This window comes from Ailuropoda melanoleuca, chromosome 2 (assembly GCF_002007445.2).
Source record: "Ailuropoda melanoleuca isolate Jingjing chromosome 2, ASM200744v2, whole genome shotgun sequence".
Lineage (NCBI taxonomy): Eukaryota > Metazoa > Chordata > Mammalia > Carnivora > Ursidae > Ailuropoda > Ailuropoda melanoleuca.
The window spans coordinates 23888847-23910878 of NC_048219.1; the positions used below are offsets into that span (position 1 = coordinate 23888847).

The following is a 22032-nucleotide window of genomic DNA, read 5'->3' on the forward strand; positions in this document are numbered from 1 at the left end:
ATGTCTTTTTATCCAATCTGCAACCCTGTGGTGTTTTATGGGAGCATTTAGGCTATTTACATTGAGACTGATTATTGAGNGCCATTTAGATTGATAGAGATTATTGACAGATATGATTTTAATGATGCCATTTCTCTTTAAAGTCTTTGTATCGGTTGTGACTTTCTGTTCTGTATCACTCTTGGGGCCTTTTTTCTTTTATAGAACCCCCGTTAACNATAGAGCCCCCCTTAATATCTCCTGTAGGGCTGGTTTCGTGGTTACGAAATTGGTTAATGATTGGCGATTTTGGAACGTCTTTATTTCTCCATCAATTCTGAATGACAGCTTTGCTGGATAAAGGATCCTTGGCTGCATGTTTTTCTCTGAAAGAGCTTTAAAAATGCCCCCCCAAGCCTTTCTCTCATTCCAGGTCTCTGTAGACAGGTCTGACGTAATCCTGATACCTTTGCCTTGGTACGTGAGAAATTTCTTTGCCCTGGCCGCTTTCAATACTGTATCCTTGGATCTAATATTTGCGAACTGCACTATGACGTGACATGGCGTAGGTTTGTCGTGGTTGAGCTTGGGAGGGGTCATCTCTGCCTCTTGGACACGAATGCTTGTTTCCCTTGCTAGATTAGGGAAGTTTTCAGCTACAATTTGTTCAAATATCTCTTCTAGACCTCTGTTTTTCTCCACCCCCTCGGGGATGCCGATGATTCTGACATTGGAATGTTTCATTGAGTCAGTAATCTCCCATAACCTACATTCTTGAGATTGGATCTTTTTTTTTTTTTCTTCTNAAACTTTATTTTTTTATTTTTTATTTTTTTTAAGATTTATTTATTTATTTATTGACAGAGATAGAGACAGCTAGCGAGACAGGGAACACAAGCAGGGGGAGTGGGAGAGGAAGAAGCAGGCTCATAGCAGAGGAGCCTGATGTGGGGCTCGAACCCATAACGCCGGGATCACGCCCTGAGCCGAAGGCAGACGCTTAACCGCTGTGCCACCCAGGCGCCCCGAGATTGGATCTTTTTGAGCTTTTAGCTTTCTCTTCTACTAACCCATCCTCCAATTCGCCGATATGTTCTCCTGCCACATTCACCCTGGCCGTCAGAGCATCTAATTTTAACTGCATTTGATTCATAGAATTTTTAATTTCTGCCAGATTCGCTCTCATTTCCGGCCTTAGAGATTCTATATTCTCATTAATATTTTCGTTAATACTTTTTTCACGTCTACACATCATCTTGACCATTGTTACTCTGAACTCCATTTCTGATAATTTGGTTATATCCATATCCATTAGTTCTGTGGCAGAAGCCACAGACTCATTGTCTTTTCTTTGCTGGGGGGATTTCTCCTTCTTGTCATTCTGATGAGGAGAGGTTGCGGGGTTGCCCAGAGCCCAAATTATTGACCAGGACCCAGGCAGTGTGCACTTGTTTTATAGGGACCTTAGGGATGTGGGCTTCTTGATTTTTCAGCCTGACTTCTGGGGGAGGGGCCTGCCACGCGGATACTCAGGCAACCCTGTTTGGGTAGAGTCTCCGTGTCCGCTGGGAGGGGGGATGGGGATGGGCACACTGTGAGCCGNGAGCCCAAATTATTGACCAGGACCCAGGCAGTGCGCACTTGTTTTATAGGGACCTTAGGGATGTGGGCTTCTGGATTTTTCAGCCTGACTTCTGGGGGAGGGGCCTGCCACGCGGATACTCAGGCAACCCTGTTTGGGTAGAAGTCTCCGTGTCCGCTGGGAGGGGGGATGGGGATGGGCACACTGTGAGCCGGTATTTCCAGACGTTTGTTCTCTGCCGGCTTTCCCTGGCGGTTTGGTGCCTCTTCTGAGAGTCAGAGCAGCAGTGGCCGAATCTCAGCCTCTGTCTCAGAACAGAGGGATCGCAGACGGTTCTCCACTGGGCCCCTCTAGCCACCTTAACTCCGTTTCTGTTGGTGCTGCTCAATCCTGCAGCGTCCCGGGATGTGCGCCCCACAGCCGGCGTCCCAGCCCTCACTTCCAGGGCTGGCACGTCTCTGTCCTTTGTGTTTCTAACACCGCCAGCCACCAGCCGCTCCGCACACTCCGGAGCTCCGTTTCAGTGTGGTTCACGCGCACTCTGGAGCTCCGGTTTTCAGACTGGTCACGTGCGTTCCCCGGCTCACTGTCTCAGTCTGCTCTCTCGCGGGTGCCAGTCCGCGAGTCCGCCCGGTCCCCAGTGCAGGTGGCTACCGCTTCCCGGCGCCCGAATGCCCAGAATAGAGATGTTTTAATATGGCTTCCAAACTGATACTCTTGCTCAAATCATCAGTTTTGAGATGAACTTTTTGATAGACTCTACAGTTAGCTTAAATTTTGTCAGGTCTGACAGTTGTAATGAGCTGTACAAATTCAGTGTGTTACATTAGCTTTTTGATCCATCCATAAAGATAGACTTTATTTCTATTTGTTGAAGGCATTTCTCTTAGATGTTCAAATTTCTATAAAATTTTTAAACCATCTAGGATTTTTTTTTTAATTTATGACAACTCTGTTTTCTATGTTACTATTAGTGACTGAGGCAAGGAATTTCAATTTGAATTCAACAACAACAAAAATAGATAAAGAGAAATTATTTCTTTCACATTCAAATTATAACAAGTGTCTAACTTTGGTTGCCAAAGCTTTTTTAGAGAGACAGTTGGAATCTTTACATGGTTAAGAGTCTCCTGGGGAGTTGGGGAGAGGTTATTTGAGGCAATCAGGTACCATATACCAACAATATATGGCATCATCATTACCACTAAAAGGAAAGTATAACCTAGGCTATTTTTATACATTAGCCATGTCCATAATATTAAATCCCTATGAATCTTTTGAAAACAAACCATCATGCACTATTTTTCACTTTTATGAACTACAGTATTTAATTAGGGTTAAAGTGACTCTAATTAATAAACTCACCAATAGTTAATAAACTCACTTCAAGAGCGCTGGGTGGGGGAGGAGTATCTAGTACTATGTAATATGTAATATATTTGAAACAAAAAGTAAGCCTTTTAAAACCAAATTATACTTGTATGAATAATTATTTCACAAATGTAATTACCTCCTTGTCTTTTCTAATGATGATTATTCAAAAAATCAGTACAGAAAGAGAGACTAAGCATTACCTTTCCCTGAGAGAAGCTCGATTTAACACAGGGCTTGGAGAATGCTTCGGCATTGCTGAGGGTGCTGAATGGACAGGTAAGGTCCTTGCTGAATGCTGGGGCTTGCTACATGACCGTGAGCTTAAATACTCATCACACCTTTCCAAGGGCTCATCAAAGTCTCTCCCATGGGGTGTCCTGATAACCTGTTAAAAAAATTGTATTTGTATATAAATAATAAATGTGGTAATATTATACATACATACAACCTTAGAACCTTTGTAAGAGTTTTTTTAAAAAGTATAATGCCACAGCTACATTTGAAGGTAAATTTCAGAATGTAGCAGTCATTATCACTGTAAGATTAAATATTAAACACATCTGGATTGTTCATTCCACATGTCTAAAATTTATAAAACTTTATCAATTCCAAGGGCTTTTCAGTAGTGGTGGGGTAAAGTTAGGGGTGCACATAGAAAACAAAGGACAATACACAGAAACTAATTATAGTCCAATTTAGTTATGAGGCCAATCAGAACAGAATTCTATCTTAACACTCATTCATTGATTCATTTGTTCTGGGGACAAATGAATAAATCAGGATAGAAAAATTAATAAATTCCTATCCTTATTATGTGGAACTTTGATTCTAATAAAATTTACATTCTAAAGGAGAAAGAGTTTTAAAAACATACACATACCAAGATAAACAGGTAATATATAGTATGTCTAAGGATGGTAAATACCATGAGAAGAAAATAAAGCAGGAAAGGAAATAAGTGCTGATGGGTGGTGTGGGAGGGGTATGAAGGGAAGGAGCTGCAATTTTAAATAGGATAATCAATGGGGACCTCACAGAGAAAGAGAATGTCTTAGTAAAGACCTAAGGAGTAAAGGCCTGAAGACCTTAGTAAAGACCACAAGAGTGGTCTAAGTCACGGGGACATCTGTAGGAAGATCATTCCAGAAAGAGAGAAAAATAAATGTAAAGAACTTGTGGGGTGGGGTGTGGTGGAAAGCGTGGCAGGGTGCATTAGAAATTGCAAAGAAGACAACAAGGCTGAACTAAATAGTAGGTGATGAAGTTAAAAAGGTAGATTTTAAGGCTTTAGGCTTCTATTCTGTGACTTTTTTTTTTTTTAAATGAGATCTCCCTGGCTACTGTGTTAAGAACTATCTATAGAGGGGCCAAAGGCAGAAGCAGGGAAATAAGCTAGGAAATGATTACAATAAAATATGGAAAAGGATGATGGATTGGGTCAGAGTGATAATCAATGGAGGTGAAAAGTGATCAGACTCAAAAGGCATTTGAAAGATAGAGCCAACAGGATTTGTTGATAGACTGAATGTCAAAGATAACACCAATCTTTTGGCCTAATCAACCTGAAGAGCTGAGTTTGTATGATTTAGTCACACCCTTCCAACTGGAAGGATGGAAGAGTAAATGTTAGGAGTCTGGTTTTGGACATTCTGAGCTTCACATACCAATTTATTAATCCCCCAATATATTAGAGTAGAATTCAGGAGAAGAGTCCAGGATAAAGATACAAATGGTATTTAAAGACAGGCCACTGGATGATATCACCAAGGAAGTGAGCATAAATAGAAAGAAGAAAACATCTGAAGACGGAGCCCTGGAAATACTCTACTACAGAGAGGCTGAGATGAGAAGGAAACATGAGACTAAGGAGTGACCAGGGAAGAAGGGGAAGAAACAGGAGAATGTGTTGTCAACTGAAGAAAGCATTTCGAATAAGGGGAGTAACTAAATTAAATATTACTGATAAATCAAATTAGAAAAGACTGCGAATGGACCCTTTGTATTTTAGCAATGGAAGGTCATCAGTAACAACAAGAGTAGCACAGACGGAGTGATGGGAGTGATAATCTGGAGTTGAGTTCAAGAGAGAATGAGAGGGGAACTGCATTCATTTAGTAAATATTTAACCTCCAGTCACTATTTTAAGTATTGGGACTATGACATTGAACACAACAAAGTCCCTGCCTTTATGAGCCAATGTTATAGCAGTATGATTTCATAAATATTTGACCTTTAAGGAGGTCAAGTTGATCTTTAGGAAAGACACCTAATCTTTCACAGGCTCATTTCCCCATATGTAAAATAAGGTTAATGATAGCTATCTTATAGATCTACAATTTCAAGTATTTTGTAGAATGTGTAGGTATATGAATTAGTTATACAATAAACATAAGTCATTTATTATTAAACTACCAGTCCAAAACAATTTTTTGCCTCAATGCTACCACAATTTCCACTGCTTTCCAGAATTACGGCAACATGCGATGAGTCAGCAGTAAGCTGAGAGAATCAAACTTTCATCCCAGAACCAAATAGCACGTGATTCAAATGGCTCAGTTATAGCCCCAAATAACTGACCAAGAAATATGTCATCTAGATTGAATAGAAAATCGAAAATTGTTCCACTGTTAGCTGTTCACAGAGACAATGAAAAAGCATAGTGAATGTCAAAAAAAAGATCAAAGAGGTCCATGGTCAACAAATGTAAGGGTATTTATAAAAGAGACTTACAGGAAAGAAAGAAAAATGCTGTTAATGCTGTTTCTAGAGTTATAACCAAATAGGAGCTCCTTGGCTTATGCTAGAGAGATTATTTTCTCTTCGTTAATTTCTTTTTTTTTAATATTTTATTTATATGTTTGAGAGAGAGAGAGAGCATGAGCACACAAGTGGGGGAGGTGCAGAGGGAGAGAGAGAAGCAGGTTCCCCACTGAACAGGGACCCAACTCAGGGCTCTATCCCAGGGCCCCTGGATCATGACCTGAGCTAAAGGCAGACGCCCAATCGACTCAGCCATCCAGGTGCCCCTTTTGATCAATTTCAATGCCAACTGAGTCATGTTGGCTAGGAACACTTCATTTTCTGTTTATTAAATCTTTTCCCCAAACTAGTCGGCAATGTTTTCACAGCCTTTTCCTCTGTTTATCAGAATATTCACTGAGAATCTTTTGAACCACATGTTAGCTAACACTCAGGTCTAGAGAGGTACAGGGATCTGAATGCACAATGCAGATGAGATGCAGCATAAACACAGAGATAACTGACGAGGAAACATGCTGTGTCAAATACATCCTAATGACAATAATGCAGAAGGACAGTCAACGATTTTGGTCTGAATGGTGTAAGTCTCATGGAGGAGGTGGGATTGGAATCAAGGCCATAAGTAAAGAAAGAGAAAGGGCATTCAGAGTGGGGGAAAAGACGCAAGAAGAGATGAACACTGAGTATGATAATCTATCTCTATAGGAAAGCAATAGGAGAGAATGTCTTAGAGGTAGAGAGGGGCACATTTTAGAGAACTTTAAATGCTGTAACTCAATACTATTCAACATTTATTAAGCATATTTTATGTATAAAGTAGTGAACAAGGTAGGCGACAGCAATCACAGATAAGACCACAAAGAAGTTACAACCCATGATGGCAGACATGAAAAACAAGTATTGATAAAACAAAGAGAAAGGAAATTAGAACTAAATAGATATATAATAAGTAACTGTGCAATGGGATTACAGCCAGGATGTACTCTTTCCATGGAATTAAAGTAAATATTTGTTTTCTAAAGTTTTATATCTACATGGAGGACTGAAAGATATAATGAGGGGGGTGGGGCTTTAATAAGAATCCACTTCAAACTTCCAGTCTTAAGCCTAAGCTTAAGAAATATTTCCATAGCTCTTATGAGTTTTCCACAGCTTGCTTATTCACATCAGAAATCAAATGGAATATTAATGTCTTTGGCTCATTACAGAAGAGTTCCTTTCTTGGATGGTTCCTCAAGAACACTGGCTTACAGTCCGAAGACCTGGGTTCAAATCTCTGCCTGACCAGGTCATTTTCTCTCCAAGCCTTAGTTTCCTTATCTATAAACCGGGCAAATAATCTTCCAGGTTTGCCACAAAAATGTGGTAAAACCAGTGAAAACACAAAGCAGAGGGCATAGTTTACGAGAAAGAATGATATTTATGTTGTCTGTTTACAGCAATCTTCATATTTCAGCACAAAGGGTATTTTTTTTTACATTTACGGAAATAGTTCTTTAAATGCCATTTCTAAGACCGAAGATATGTAACAATTCCAGGACTGCAAATGTTAAAATGTATCAAGATAAAACATTTGGTATTTTTAAACCAATCTAAAACTGTTATAAGTAGAAAAGTTTCATACATAAAATTAATTGTAATTTCATAAATGTAATTACGCAAATGACATACTTTTCAAATTTGTGATATATAGTGGTTTGGTATACTATACTCATGAAATAAGATTCCTGAAAAGATGTTTACATGATAATCTGATAAATCATATTAATGGCCATAACATTTTATATTCACAGGAACTTCAAGATCTAATTAATGGAAGGAAGAATTAACTACTAAGTATAATGGGAAACAGGAAATTCACTTATCTGACAAATATCTACTGAAAGCTTACCTAGTGCCTGGTACTAAACACACGCTCTAAAACTTGCCCTTTGTCATGGAGCATAAAATTTAATAAATAAATACAAGTAATTCTAATGGAATTAGCTGGGAAGTAGTTGAGAATAAGGAGTGCAGGGAAAAAGTGCAGTATAGGTACTGCTTTGAGGATGATAAGAAGAAAGTACAGTTCTCATTCAAAAGAGAGAGAAGAAGCAGGGGCACCTGGTGGCACAGTCAGTTCAGCTCCAACTTTTGGTTTCAGGTCGTGACCTCAGGGTCATGAGATCAAGCCCAACAGGAGGTTCCACAGTCGGAGTCTACTTGGGATTCACTCTCTCCCTCACCATCTGCTCCCCTCCCCGCTTGTGCTCTCTCTCAAATACATAAATCTTTAAAAAGAAAAAAAAAAAAACGAGAGAAGCAGTTTTGCCAAGAATATTCCTTAGTGAATCCTATTTCAAGTGAGTAATCAATTCCTACCTTATCTAATTTAAAAATCCATACACTCAACTACCTGGTTTGTTTTTAGAAAGATGTACTTTCTTTACACTGGAGAATTCAGAAGAAATCCCAAAATAATGCAATGAAAGTAATAAGTAATTCCTTAAATCAGTCCTTGTGTGTATGTGTGTGTGTGGGGGTGTCCCTTCTTAGGCCACTGTTCTATTCATTTACATAAATAACTTGTTTAATCCCCACAACAATCTAATGGGGTAGATATTTTTATTCTCTGCACTTCACAGCAGAGGAAACTGTAGCAAAGTCGAACAGCTACTAAGTAAGGGGGTCTCAGGCCAGTGACATATGACAGAGCTATGGCAGATCTCCCAAGTAGAAAATTCCCAGAGCCTAAGCCCCTCAGGCTGCCTAAAAGGAAAGTCTCACAGAAGATGATCTCACAATCGGATTTACTAACAACCCAAAATACAGAGCTCAGGAACAAACTGACAAACTGTTCTCAAAGAAGAAAGACATCTCCAATTAATTTTATGATGTGATCACAATAATGCCACCAAACCACTCATGGATAGTAGAAGGGTAATTACAGACCACCCTCACTAGAAACCATCTATGGAAAAAAATGTTAAATAAAATACTAAAAAATTAAATGTAGTAACATTAAAGAAAAAGAATATAACATGACCAAATTGGGTCTTTTCAAAGAATACAAGGATAGGCTAGCATTAGAAAATCTATTAATCTATTCAATAGATGCTGAAAAAAAGGCATTTGATAATATTCAACATCCGCTCATAAAAATATTCTTGGCAAACAGGGAATTTCAAAAGGAACTTTTTTAACTTGTTAAAGGATATTGAATAAAAATCTACCGCAAATAACATTCATATGTGTGAAACCTTAGACATGATCCTATCAAAGACAGGATCAAGACAAGAAGGCACACTGTATTAGGCTATGCTGCAGTAGCAAATTAAGTTTGAAAATCGGTGGCTTAACATAATAGAGGTTCATTTTTCCCTGTGCTTTATAGTGATAGAGGTTAGCAAGAGAAATTACACTTCACAAAACTGTCCAAGGACTGTTTGGATGAAGCACACTGAACTTACAGCTGTATGACCTAGAACATGAGTCCTAATTGTCACTGCAATGAGAGAGAGCTCATATCAATTCATCTAAGCTTCACCCTGAAAGGGATCCACATAATTTTCCTTCAGAGCCCAGATAGAGTAGGCCCTATGTACCTGCAAGAGGGCTTGAAAAGATGGAAGAGGACATGAATAGCAAATAAGCAATAAATGTCTCTACCACGTCCACTATCACCACTCTTGTTCAACACTGTATTGAAGATTCCAGTCAGTCAAGACAAAGAAATAATTCGAATGGCAGAAGTAAAATTCATTATTTGCAGATGATACAGTTTCTTCTATTAAAAAATTCAAGAATATCTATGATAAGAATGTTATACCAAAATCAACCTCAAACCTAAACAGCAGTAAAACACACGAAAAGGTAATTTTACACAAAAGACTCTTTTACAGTAAGAACCAAAACTACAAGTTTTCTAGGAATAGATCTAACAACATTGTGTAACACATTAATGGAAAAGCATATATGACTTTACTGAGACACATGAGAACTGAGACCACCTGCATTCACATGGCTTACTATCAGATCAAAGAACTGAGGTTCCACCTACCTGAACATGACTTTACCATGAATTCAAGGAAATTCTTGCCCAAGAAAATACTGCTACAAACCAGTAAATAACCATGATTTGCTTTAGGACATTCCCATAAATCATTTACCTAAATAGCAGTCTGCTCAATCATCAATCAGCTTCCTCCTCGAAACAACAGATTTTTAATCTGGGCAAACAATTCCCTTCTCAGGACAACAGATCACTTAACTGGACAAATCCTTCCTTATCAAATAAACTGTTTACTTATGGAGACTTGCTTTAAGACCCAATCTTTGTGTCCATTAATCCTAAACTTTTATATCACACACTTTGTCAATTAGATTCCCTCAGTAAAAGCCCTACCTTAAAACACCGGAGCTCAGACCCCAAAACCCTCTAAGTGTCTGCCCTTAACCTTCCCCTTTCAGAGTTACTACTCTGTCTGTTGACGTGGTGGCTCTCGCTGACTGCATTATGCGTAAACCCGCTTTGCCTGACGTCAACAGACTATTCAGTTACTGTGGTGGTCTTTTGTTGAGTAGGCAGTAGACAATTCTAGAAGTCCAATAAGATATTAATAGACATGCCCCTGCTGCCACAGCGAAGACCTTCAACACAGAAATTGTATTTTTCTAAGACTTCCTGAGCGTCCCTCCTGGGAGTTTCTCTGACTACACAGTGAGATTAGTGAACCTTGGTGTTGAGTCTGGGCTCTGACTTCCTTTTGCTGAACTTCTCAAACGCTTACTTTGGCTTCTAGGAATGCAGAACCCTTTAGTAATTGTTTCATTATGTGATCAGGCCTGAAAGCTCATATCCCCAGTGGAAGTCTGTCTTTTCATTAACAAAACTAATATGTCTCTATCTTTGTAACTTTTTATTGTGAGTCTAGAAGAGGAAGGTCACAGGAAAATGAACAAACATTAACCTACAAATCCATCCACCCGTAGGGCCCATGGGTGAATAGGCTCTGATATTCTTAGCACACCACAGTCTTTACAGTAAAAACTCTGCCCTGTGTCACTTGTCAAAATATCATGAAAACGTCTTCAGTTTTTTCCTTGTTTTCTCCATGGGAAAATACACCTCTAGGAGAAATTGCTTCCAAACCCTCCATCTTCCTAGAATTATAGATTTGTCAGGTCTCCCATGTGAGACAACTACCAGGCTGGGGCCCAAAACACAAGGTATGCAAGCAACCCACGGGCCGACGTCAGACTTGTGTGTTTGCTTCACTTTAGGTCTGTGCCCCCGCCCAGTTAGAGTCAAGCTGCTTCCATGTACTCACACTGTAATTCTAAATCATACACTTACTGTTCTAAGCAGCATAATCAGCCATGTCTATGCAAAGGAACTCCTCTGCTACCAGGGCGGCTGGGTGTTCACACAGCTCGCCCGGCAGGATTCAGCATTGCTGCAGACTGATGATTCCTCTTTACCTTCTAGTTCTTCTTCTTCCAAGTAACCCATTTTCCCAGCTATCCTGTTCCTGCTCTAACAGGGTATATTAGAAATGGGGTTCAGGTAGGGTGGGAATGTGAGAGAGGGGAGACAGAACGTCAATTCACAGGTCACTGGGTCATAAGAAGCCCCATGCAGATCTGATCGACTGGCCATCCAACACCCAAAGATCCTGGCCTTCAAGCTAGACTCGTGACTGCATGGAACTTCGAATGGTTTTTCTTGAGGAGGACATGAGAATGTTCTATGTGAGGGAAGAAAGGTACGCAAAGATGTTTGGTGGCCAGAGGGGCAGAATGTGTCAGATATGGTTAGCTGTCCCCTAAAATTTGTGTCCCCTCTTATGTAGTATAAGATTAATGGGAATCAGCGGCCTAACCAGGATCTCTACTTGCTAGCCTCTCTCCTATCATGCTTCTAGATATGGCCATGTGATCAATTCTTGTCAACAGAATATAAGAAGTGACTTAGGTCACTGCCAGGCTTTTAAGAAACAGATGCACGGGCTGCTGATGACAAACTTAAATTGTGTTAAGACACTGAAATAGTAAAGTTTCAGAACATCTAGCATTGCGTTGAGTGAGTTAGAATCCAGAAGTAGAAATACAGACATGACCTAGAGAAGGACAGTGATGACGTAATGGGAACAGAGTGTGTAAGCACAGGAGCAGCAGGAACAACTAAATTGCAGGGAATACAAAAGCCTAAGCAGAAAACTCTGACTTTGATGTGATATTTATTCATAAATTCAAACGTTATGTAAGTGTCCACCAGATACTATACACCTTGCTAGCAAGTGAGGATAAATGAACAAAACATTACACTTACTTTCGGGAGTTTAGGAAGACACATTAAATCTGTATTCTGCTAAGTCCAAGAGGCACTCGGTGTAACAAGGAACTGCTTAGGCATGCGGAGATGCTAAAAGTGATGTAAGGCTACCAGAAATCAGCCATATATTCCAATGTATTTCACAATTTTGCCTAAAACCAGGTCTGCCTCTCCACTTCCACGAAGGTGGTTTCCTATCTCTTTTAAAGAAATATAAGGACTCTCAGTTTTGAGAGTTCTCATAAATTTCATTTTCCCCAAATAGTTTAGAAGTAATGGATGAACACGTGGAAGCAATGTTCATTTGAATGTCTAGCAATAAAAGGAAGGACGAAAGAGAGGATGATGCAGACACAGCGATGCAGACTGAGAGGTGTGTTCTTTCCCAGGAGCTTTGCAGAATTTGTTTTCTGTCCTTTAAGATGGGGATAAAAATTCTTGTTCAATTATAAGGCTGCACATAATCCAGTGATATAATCAGTATGGAAAGCTTTAATATTGGAACCCATTATACGAATTTAAGTTGATTTTATTCTTATGTTTACGGTCAAAAGAGATGGAACCAATAAATAAATAAATGCAAACAAGGTGTTAACATTATTAAGAAGGCAGAGCAGAAGGAAAAAGAAAGTGGAGATTAACAGAAAGATTGAAGCAGAGATGAAGATAACTGAGGATAATTCCATCCACAACTGACTAACATTTTCTTTGACGGAGCAGAATCTGACGTTATATACAGAAAATGAGGAGAAGAAGTAGAACTTCGGTTGGACCGTGTGTTACAGAATCAACCAGAGAACAAAATGATCAAGCAGCCCTGAGGCCAAATTGAGGCTAGAAAGGGTATATTTTATAAAGGCCCAGGTAAAATGGGTTCTATAAATCTTTCCAGACATACTCTGCTGTTATTAGATGTACATCCATTCATTTATTCATACACTGAGTACACATGGCATCATTGATTTTTCAACCTTCACTCCCAAAGCCCCTACAATGGGCTGAATTGTGTCTCCCTAAAATTCGTATATTGAAGCCCTAACTCCCACTTGACTGTATGTGGAGTAAGGAATTAAGGTTAAACGAGATCATAGAGGTGAGGTCCTAATCTGAAAGGCTTACTGTTCTCAGACACCGGAGCTTGGGCTCTCGCGCACTCTCTGTCTCTCTGCCATGTGAGGACATGGTGAAAAGGCAGCTGTCTGCAAGCTGGGAAGAGAGCTCTCCCCAGGTACCAAACTGGCTGGCACCCCAATTTTGTACTTCCTCGACTCCAGAACTGTGAGAAAATAAATTTCTCTTGTTTAAGTCACCCAGTCTATGGTATTTACTATGGTAGCCCAAACTAAGACAGCCCTCATTTAAAAACAACTATTTTGTATTGCCTTCTTTTATATCTTGAAATGAAATGTATTAAAAATCAATGAATTGTCTTAACCGTAGTATAAAGAGAAATTAATGGAACATGGAAAATATGCACCTCAGTACATAAATGCTCAAGTATGACTACTCTAGAAAACATAATGGATGCTTGCACTCACTTACACAAATCAGTTTGGAGTTTTAAAATGTAAGGTCATAAGCCATTCCATACAAGAAAACCAGGAAAATAAATGAGCTGCCGTATACTCCATTACAGCGTAATACTACACCATATATTTTTAACAAAACAGAAGAGAAGACTTATAATATACCTGTATTCCTATAATATATGATGCATCTCAAAACAATGTAAAGGTATTCTGTGTTTTATGTAGAGTTAGAATGGTTCTAATAATTCTGAACATATTTTTCACCTTCATTATGGTTGGTGAGACAGCTGAAAGCCATGCAGGACATAAGAACTCCTCACTGTTTGGCACTGTCCCATTATTATAGAATATCTAGCATCCCTGATCATTAAAAACCAAGAGTACTTCCCCTAAATGACTGTAAAAATGCTACCTGTTAATGTCTAAAATGCCACCGGGAGAGTGATACAATCCCCACTGAGAACCCATGTACTAAATGAATGCCTATGACACAGGCATACGGAACTACATATATTGGAGAGGAGCCACTAATGATTCGGGGGGTAATGGTAGAACAGAAAAGAAGTGAAAGAATACAAGCATTTATGAGAACAGCTGCTTATAAGGCATCCAGGGTAATGAGAGTTGAGTTTGGCCAAAAAAATAGATAATGAGCAAACAACTACAAATCTTAAAAAGGGAGGCAGCAGACACGATAGGTAAGGAGAAGTAGGAAAAACAGAAAAGTAAGGATGTTAAAAAGGCACTATTCCCTGGGGCGCCTGGGTGGCGTAGCGGTTGGGNTTCGGGGGGTAATGGTAGAACAGAAAAGAAGTGAAAGAATACAAGCATTTATGAGAACAGCTGCTTATAAGGCATCCAGGGTAATGAGAGTTGAGTTTGGCCAAAAAAATAGATAATGAGCAAACAACTACAAATCTTAAAAAGGGAGGCAGCAGACACGATAGGTAAGGAGAAGTAGGAAAAACAGAAAAGTAAGGATGTTAAAAAGGCACTATCCCTCAGTACTTAACCTCCACTCATATGAAACTAGTAGTTTCTCTTTTCTCCCAGGACACTGTACTTATTCCAAATCCCAAGACTTTTTTACATTGCTTTCCTTCTCTTGCCTGTGCAAAATATATTTCTCAACAGAATTCAGGCAGTCCCACTTTTCCAGAAATTTTTTTGCAAGTACTCCCACCTTTATGACTTTTTTTCCTTGTAGAAATCCTAGTGTTCTACTGCCTCAATATTTATTAACCAGCTACTATGTGTCTATAAGATCCTTTATTCTTTCCATAGAGAAGATAGCAGTGTTCAAGGCTATACATGCATTTCATTTTTTTAAAAAGATTTTATTTATTTATTCGACAGAGATAGAGACAGCCAGTGAGAGGGAACACAAGCAGGGGGAGTGGGAGAGGAAGAAGCAGGCTCACAGCGGAGGAGCCCGATGTGGAGCTCGATCCCATAACGCCGGGATCATGCCCTGAGCCGAAGGCAGACACTCAACCACTGTGCCACCCAGGCACCCCTATGTATGCATTTCAATGAAAATCTACCCCTTGAATATAAAAATAATCCTGTGAGTTTACTTACCACCCACTGCCTTACAAGGGTAGTATGAATGATCAACTTCTACTCTAACCCTAAAAGTGAAGAATCCAGAGATGAGAGTGGGACAGAATTAAAGATGGGTAGAAGTTCAGTTCTTTCAAAGAATTCATGTGGAAAAGAGGGTTGTAAATATATACAACTATCTATAAATGGACCAGCCAACACAGAGCTGGATTATAGTCACTTTAGGATAAAGATTAGAGTCCTATAAAGTTTATTCCTGGCTCTCCATTCTGTATTTTTATATAGTTGGTTTACTTGTTTTCTCTTAATAATCCACTCACACAGGGCACCTGGGTGGCCTAGTTGGTTAAGCGTCTGACTCTTGATTTTGGCTCAGGTCATGATGGAGTTGGGCTCCACACTCAGCGTAGTCTGTTTGAGATTCTCTCTCCTCCCTCTGCCCCTCCTGCTTGTTCTCTCTCTTCAATAAATAAATCTTAAAAAAAAAATTCGCTCACACAATACACATATATTAGGAATCCACACCATATATCAGATAATATGCTAGGCACTAGCAATTATCAATTAGCAAGACCAATAAGGTCCCTACCATCCTGGAACTTAGAGATTAGTAAAAAAAAGGAGATTTTAAACAAAGAAGCAAATAAAGATGAAAATAAATATGTGACTATAAATCGTGAAGAGTAACCTGAAGGAAATGTACAAAGACAGGCTTATCCCTTAGGTAGACCAAGTAGGGTGGCTTCCCTGCAAGATAAGGAATATTATGCTTTTTGACCTATGTGTGTGCACACACACACGTATTACACACAACAGGGTGCTTATGTGTGTGTGTGTGTGTGTGTGTTTTAATACATTCCACATAATAGGACAGGTCTGCAGCAAGTGAATTATGCCAAGCACCCGCTGCTCTAGAAGCAGCCTTCAACAAGGGCACAACCATAGACACACAATACACAAGGGACAGTTCCACTAATACAAATGCTACACTCAGAGTTCATACTAGAGGTTCTCAAATGCCAACCCTTGGATAGATGGCAAGAGAGATACATCAGAATCACCTGGAAATGTGTTAAAAATGAAAAAATTTCCACTCTCCATTCTCAACAATTTTAATTTAGTACCTGGAATGAATTTTTATAAAGTTCCACCTAGATAATTCTGATACTCTGTTAGATTTGAGCCCCTAGTCATACAGTGCCTTGATTCATTACTTAACTGTTCCATATTTCTTTCATCATGCTCAGAGCACAGCAAAGTACTCAAACTATGCTGTTCAGTGCCAGTAAACACAAAACAGATTGTTTTCAAGTAAATAAGCAAAGGTATTATAAGGAAAGCTATGCTTTTTGTTTTTGTTTTGTTTTCTCAAATACAATGACACTCCTTATCAAAAAGCTTTCACTGAGGAACAGAAAAGACAAACTCTGAGGTGATGCTTCTCAAAATGGAGGACACAAACTACTAGCGGTAAGGCAGATAATTTAATATGGTACCCAAAGTGATTTTAGATGATACACAGGATTATTTTACATGGCACAAGGGCATATACTAAATAACACTGAATTACAAAGGAAAAATGCATTATCTTTTCAATTCTCTTTCAGTCAGAAATCCTCAGTTAGCTATTGGTATGCCTCCTACGCCTCTCTATCGTTGCTTATCTCATTTTAAGAAATAGAGAACATGCCTCAGAGCCTTTGGAAAACAACAATTATCTAGCCAGAACTTTGTAACATTGTTTTGTTTTCACTGTATCCTCTAGAGCTATCATCCATTTAAAACATAGGATACTGATTTTTCTTCATTATAGCAGTAAATAAAAAGGTGAATTTAAAGAAAGTAGCATAAATTGTATACAGATATTGTAAAAATTATGAGGATGCTCTATGAATGAAGGTAAAAAATGGTACTGTGCAAGGTATTACTAAAAGTAACAACCAATTTCTCTGTCTCTCTCTCACATACACATACACAAACACATTCAATAAGTAATTAATCTAAATGAATAATCAAAAGACGCAAATTGTAGGAAGACATTCAATGAAAAGTGCTATTCTACCACTCGACACTGTAGCCAAAATAACGATATTCCATGACATGACAATATTGTTTGTGCATTTTCTTGACTAAATGATTACGATAATCTCTGACCATATATATAAGAAACGTACCATACGCTTTCATGTGAAAGCGAGGACAATTACCATTCTGTAATCTATACTACATACCTTATAATCCTTGGGTCGGTAGCAGCCAAGATGAGAATGATCTGAAAAAGCATGTACAAAAGAATTAAATTATAAATTTTTCATATCAAAAAGAAGAAAATTTGGTTTTATCTCTGGTTTTTGCTATCATTCTGTTTCTATGATTATAATTTCACACAGCAGCTTTCAGAAACATCCTAAAATCCCTCAATAATGCCATAGAAGTAAATATGATATGCAACAAGCTAAAATCTGTATCCGTTCTTCAGTAATGAGATGATTTCACAAATACTATTTTCTTTTTTTCACAAATACTATTTTCATTAGAGTTGGAGATATCAGAATATAGACCGAACAATTTTTTATTGCTGAGCAATTCGCCTACATGAAATGGATAATCTTTAGTAGATAAACCAGTTTATGATGAAATATAATTTGAATATATAGATCTGATAGATATTGCCAAACTGCATGTGTTCCCATTCCTGTGAGTCCTCACTACAGTCAAGTGAGTATGATGGCAACAGGACTAGCTTCAGAGTGTGGTCGCATAGGTACATAGGCCCTGCTGACAAATGGATCCGTACTACAGTCCAGCCCCCAGGAACTCCTGTATAACCCTGGGCTCATTATTTAACCTTTCTACATCTTGGATTCCTCATCTGTCTCATGTACCTCTTTTATAAGTTGTTTTAAATATTATATGAAATATTACCTATAAGGCAATAAAATAAATGTTAGCTACTATTACTAACTTCATCATCACAGTTACTCTCAAGCTCTAAGTCAAACAGGCCTAGGTACAATTTCTGATTCCACCACTTAACAAATATATTACTTTGGTCAAGTTATATAATAAATCTGTGTTTCATTCCTCATTTTAAAAGTATGAAGACAATGCCTACTTTGCCTCAGAGAGTCATAGTAATGATTAAATTATACCGCTTATGAAAGTTCCTAGCACAGTATCTGTAACAAAGTGGATTATAAAACTGTCCTAACTCTCTCCTGGGGTAAGGACCACTATACTGCAGATGCAGATTTTGGGTTTTCTTCATTATTAAAAGTCAACATTGAAGTATTTTTTATAATAATTTTTTTATTATGTTATGTTGGTCATCATACAGTATTATCCTTAGTTTTTGATGTAATGTTCCATGATTCATTGTCTGCGTATAACACCCAGTGCTCCATGCAACACTGAAGTATTATAATCTCTGTATATTGACATTCAAGCAAGTCGGAACCATAATCTGCAATTCTACTTCCTCACACACTCTAGTTAAAAGCATTCTAACATTCTATATTTTACTTTCCCAAAGCACCTTATCAAAAAAAAAAAAGAAAGAAAGAAAGAAATGATTATATAGATAGAGACCTAGGATAGTCTATAATCAATCAATTAATTCCCTTTCTTTTATGGCATAAGATCTTGTTTGTTTTCTGGTGTCCTGAACCATTACAAGAACAGCTGAAACATTAATGCCTTTCATACAAGGCTGGCTTCACCATTTAATTCAGTAAGACTCAACTTATTTCAAGTGCTTTTCAAAATTAAAAATAAAAATAAATCCCAGCTCAACTCCTCTTCCATAAAGTCTAATAATGTACAGCATGGCCACAGCAGCGGAAATAAGGGCAAAATGAACCCAATTCTCCACATGTGCTAACTTTGAAAATTAAGGTAATAATTTCTGCACTTGGTATATATTCTTTCTGGCAGCTAATGTAATATTAAAAGTATCCGTATATTAAAACGCCAGTATGTCTTCTGCTTTCCATAAACCATTTATAAACTTATCCTAACACAGAGAGATTTATAATTTTCTTTTATTTTTAGAAATCCAGCTGTTACTGAGGTTCCCAATGTTTTGCACTTAATCACCCTTACCCATAATTACTCACTAACTATATTCTAAAAGCAGGAGATAAAGGAGAAAAAAGTCATGGCCCATGCTCATGATATGCTTGTAATTTACCTTGGTTAAGTTATACAAAGTTGAATAACAGCAGCAGAAAAGAAGCGGCTAAATCAGAATGGTACAGGCAATTAATGCTATTCAAAAAAGTCATATCAGAGATTAATCTCTCAAGATTGAAGGCAATCAGAAAAAACTTCCTAAAGGAGGAGAAAGCTGACCTGGGCCTTAATGGATAGGTCATACTTAAGAAAGTATGAAGAAAAATTAGAGGTGATTCAGATTGTGCGTGCATGTGTGTGTGTATGTGACCTTAATCACTTCTTTAAATCTCAGGTTTCTTGATCTGCAAAATGGAGATAAATAATAGTATCTAAAATTCTTGATTGTTGTAAGTAACCAATGAAATATTAGCACTTAGAATCAAGGCCAGCAGAAAACACATTCAATAAATGTTAGCTATTACCTGGTTCTCTAATAACCTCATGAAATAGAATAGGTGTTACACACCGAATGTTCATCTCCTCCCAAAATTCATATGTTGAAGTCCTAACCCCCGAAGTGATGGTATGTGGAGATGGGACGTTTGGGTAGTAATCAGCATTAGATGAGGTCATGCAGACAGGTCCCTCGTGATGGAAAGAGCGCCCTTCTAAAGAGAGACAGCGGAGGACCTGCACATGCACATGTGCTCCCATGCTCTCCCTCCCTCTCAATCTCTTTCTCCATGTGTACACAAAGAGGAGGTCACGTGAGCTTACAGGGAGATGGCAGCTTTCTACAAGTCAAGAGAAGAGACCTCAGAATGAAACCTACATTGTTAGCACCTCAATTTGGGACTTCCCAGCCTCCAGAATTATGAGAAAAATAAAAGCCTCTTGTTTAAGTCCCCAGTCTATGGTATTTTGTTATGGCAGCCTGAGCAGACTGATAGAACACATAAGATGAACAGTTATTTCTACTTTACATTTCAGGAAGCTGACTCGTATATAGCTAAAAAGTAATGGAACTAAGGTCTTTGATTAGTTCACACAAGAGAATGGAAGTTCCTTTAGTCTCAAAAATGACATCAAATTCTGGATTTGTTAACAAAATGGATGTGATATATAATCAAATTAGTCAAATATCAAGTAGGGACTAACCTAAACTAAATGTGGCTATCAGTCATCAAAATATTTCCATAGCAACCATCTAATATAGAAACTAAGATCCACTTTGTACAAAGGTCACCATTCCTGCTGGGAGTAGTCTGACATCTTAGAGCCTTTGCATCTTTCCTCTTTCCACAGTTGACCCTCACCCAACAGGCTCAAATATGACTCAGTCCTTAAGGACCAATCCTCACCTTTAACTAAGAAGGACTTAAGGAGCTTTAATCTAAAACTTAGCATCCCTGTATCAGCTCATTCTTTCTATCAAAGTAATTCTTGAGCCCCATTCTGACGATCGCAGCCAACGTGTGTTCTCTATGAATCAATCGCTAGTCTGGCAACCTCTACAGTACTCTACCTTGAAGGGTACTATCATCTTCCTTTTTATCATAATTTCAAGGAATTGAGCCCCATTCTAGTAGTGAGTGCTACTACTATTGCAAAACATCCCTGCTGATGAATGTGTGTACCTCTGAACCTTCAAAGAGTATACCCCTGGAGTCCTTTATCAGCAATTACCCTACTGCTATTCCTTTTTTTTTTTTTTTTAAAGATTTTATTTTTTTATTCGACAGAGATAGAGACAGCCAGCGAGAGAAGGAACACAAGCAGGGGGAGTGGGAGAGGAAGAAGCAGGCTCATAGCGGAAGAGCCTGATGTGGGGCTCGATCCCATAACGCCGGGATCACGCCCTGAGCCGAAGGCAGACGCTTAACCGCTGTGCCACCCAGGCGCCCCCCCTACTGCTATCCTAATGCCCACATAACATCCTAAGGTTGGCCACTGCTCTCCTGTGAATCGTCATGGAGCACGCAGCCATGCATTTGCTATATTGCCAGTCCCTACAACTGGAAGCAAAGCTAAGATGTCCAGCTTTATAAAATAAAAGCAGGGTTTAATATTTCTTAGGGGATCCCACCTTCTAAAAAGGAAAGACATATAACATGTGTTCTCTATCTCTTGCTCACTTATGATACCTTCACCAGAAACTGTTTCCTCCGACCTCTGATGTTTTCATCTGTCTTATTTCTATTGTTGTCTGAAGTCTCATCAGCAGAAGTCTCAGACTTTCCCCCTATTTTTTTGTCTGATGTTTAGCAAACAGCAAACTTATCAGTGACTGAAGAGTGATGATCATGAAAAAAGATAAACTAATGTCTCATAAGCACATGAAAAAACATTCAATGCCACTAGTCGAATGTAAATTAAAATTTCAGTGAAACAGGACTGCCTACTCACTAGAATGGTTAAAATAAAGGCAATAAAAGGTGTTGTCAAAGATGTGGAGAAACCGGACCATCATACACTGCTGGCGGGAATGTAAAATGGTAGAGCCATATGGAAAACAACTGGCAATTTTTTAAAAAGCTAAACATAAATTTAGCATATGAACTGGCAATACCATCCCTAGGTATCCGAAAGAAATAAAAACATATCTATGCAAAGACTTCAATGCAAATGCTCAAAGTAGCATCATCCATAATGGCCAAAAGTGGAAATAATCCAGGACTCAAGGTGGGAATATAGATTTATTGCAAATGGGTACGAGGAAACTCTTCTGGATAATAAAAGTGTTCTAAGAACAGACTGTGGAGATTTTATAACTGTGCAAATGTATTTTAAATCCTTCAGTTGTGTATTCAAAACAGGTG

General features: G+C 38.5%; 1 protein-coding gene across 1 annotated transcript in view; it reads right to left on the minus strand.

Moving 5' to 3' along the window:
- SPATA6 (spermatogenesis associated 6) overlaps window positions 1-22032 on the minus strand; it is a 144246-nt gene that overhangs the window by 51836 nt on the left and 70378 nt on the right. The window contains exons 9-10 of the mRNA XM_034655606.1: window positions 17332-17372; window positions 3136-3320 (exon numbers count right to left, since the gene is read on the minus strand). Coding sequence (XP_034511497.1) covers window positions 3136-3320; window positions 17332-17372 — 226 coding nt within the window. The remainder of the gene's footprint in view (window positions 1-3135; window positions 3321-17331; window positions 17373-22032) is intronic.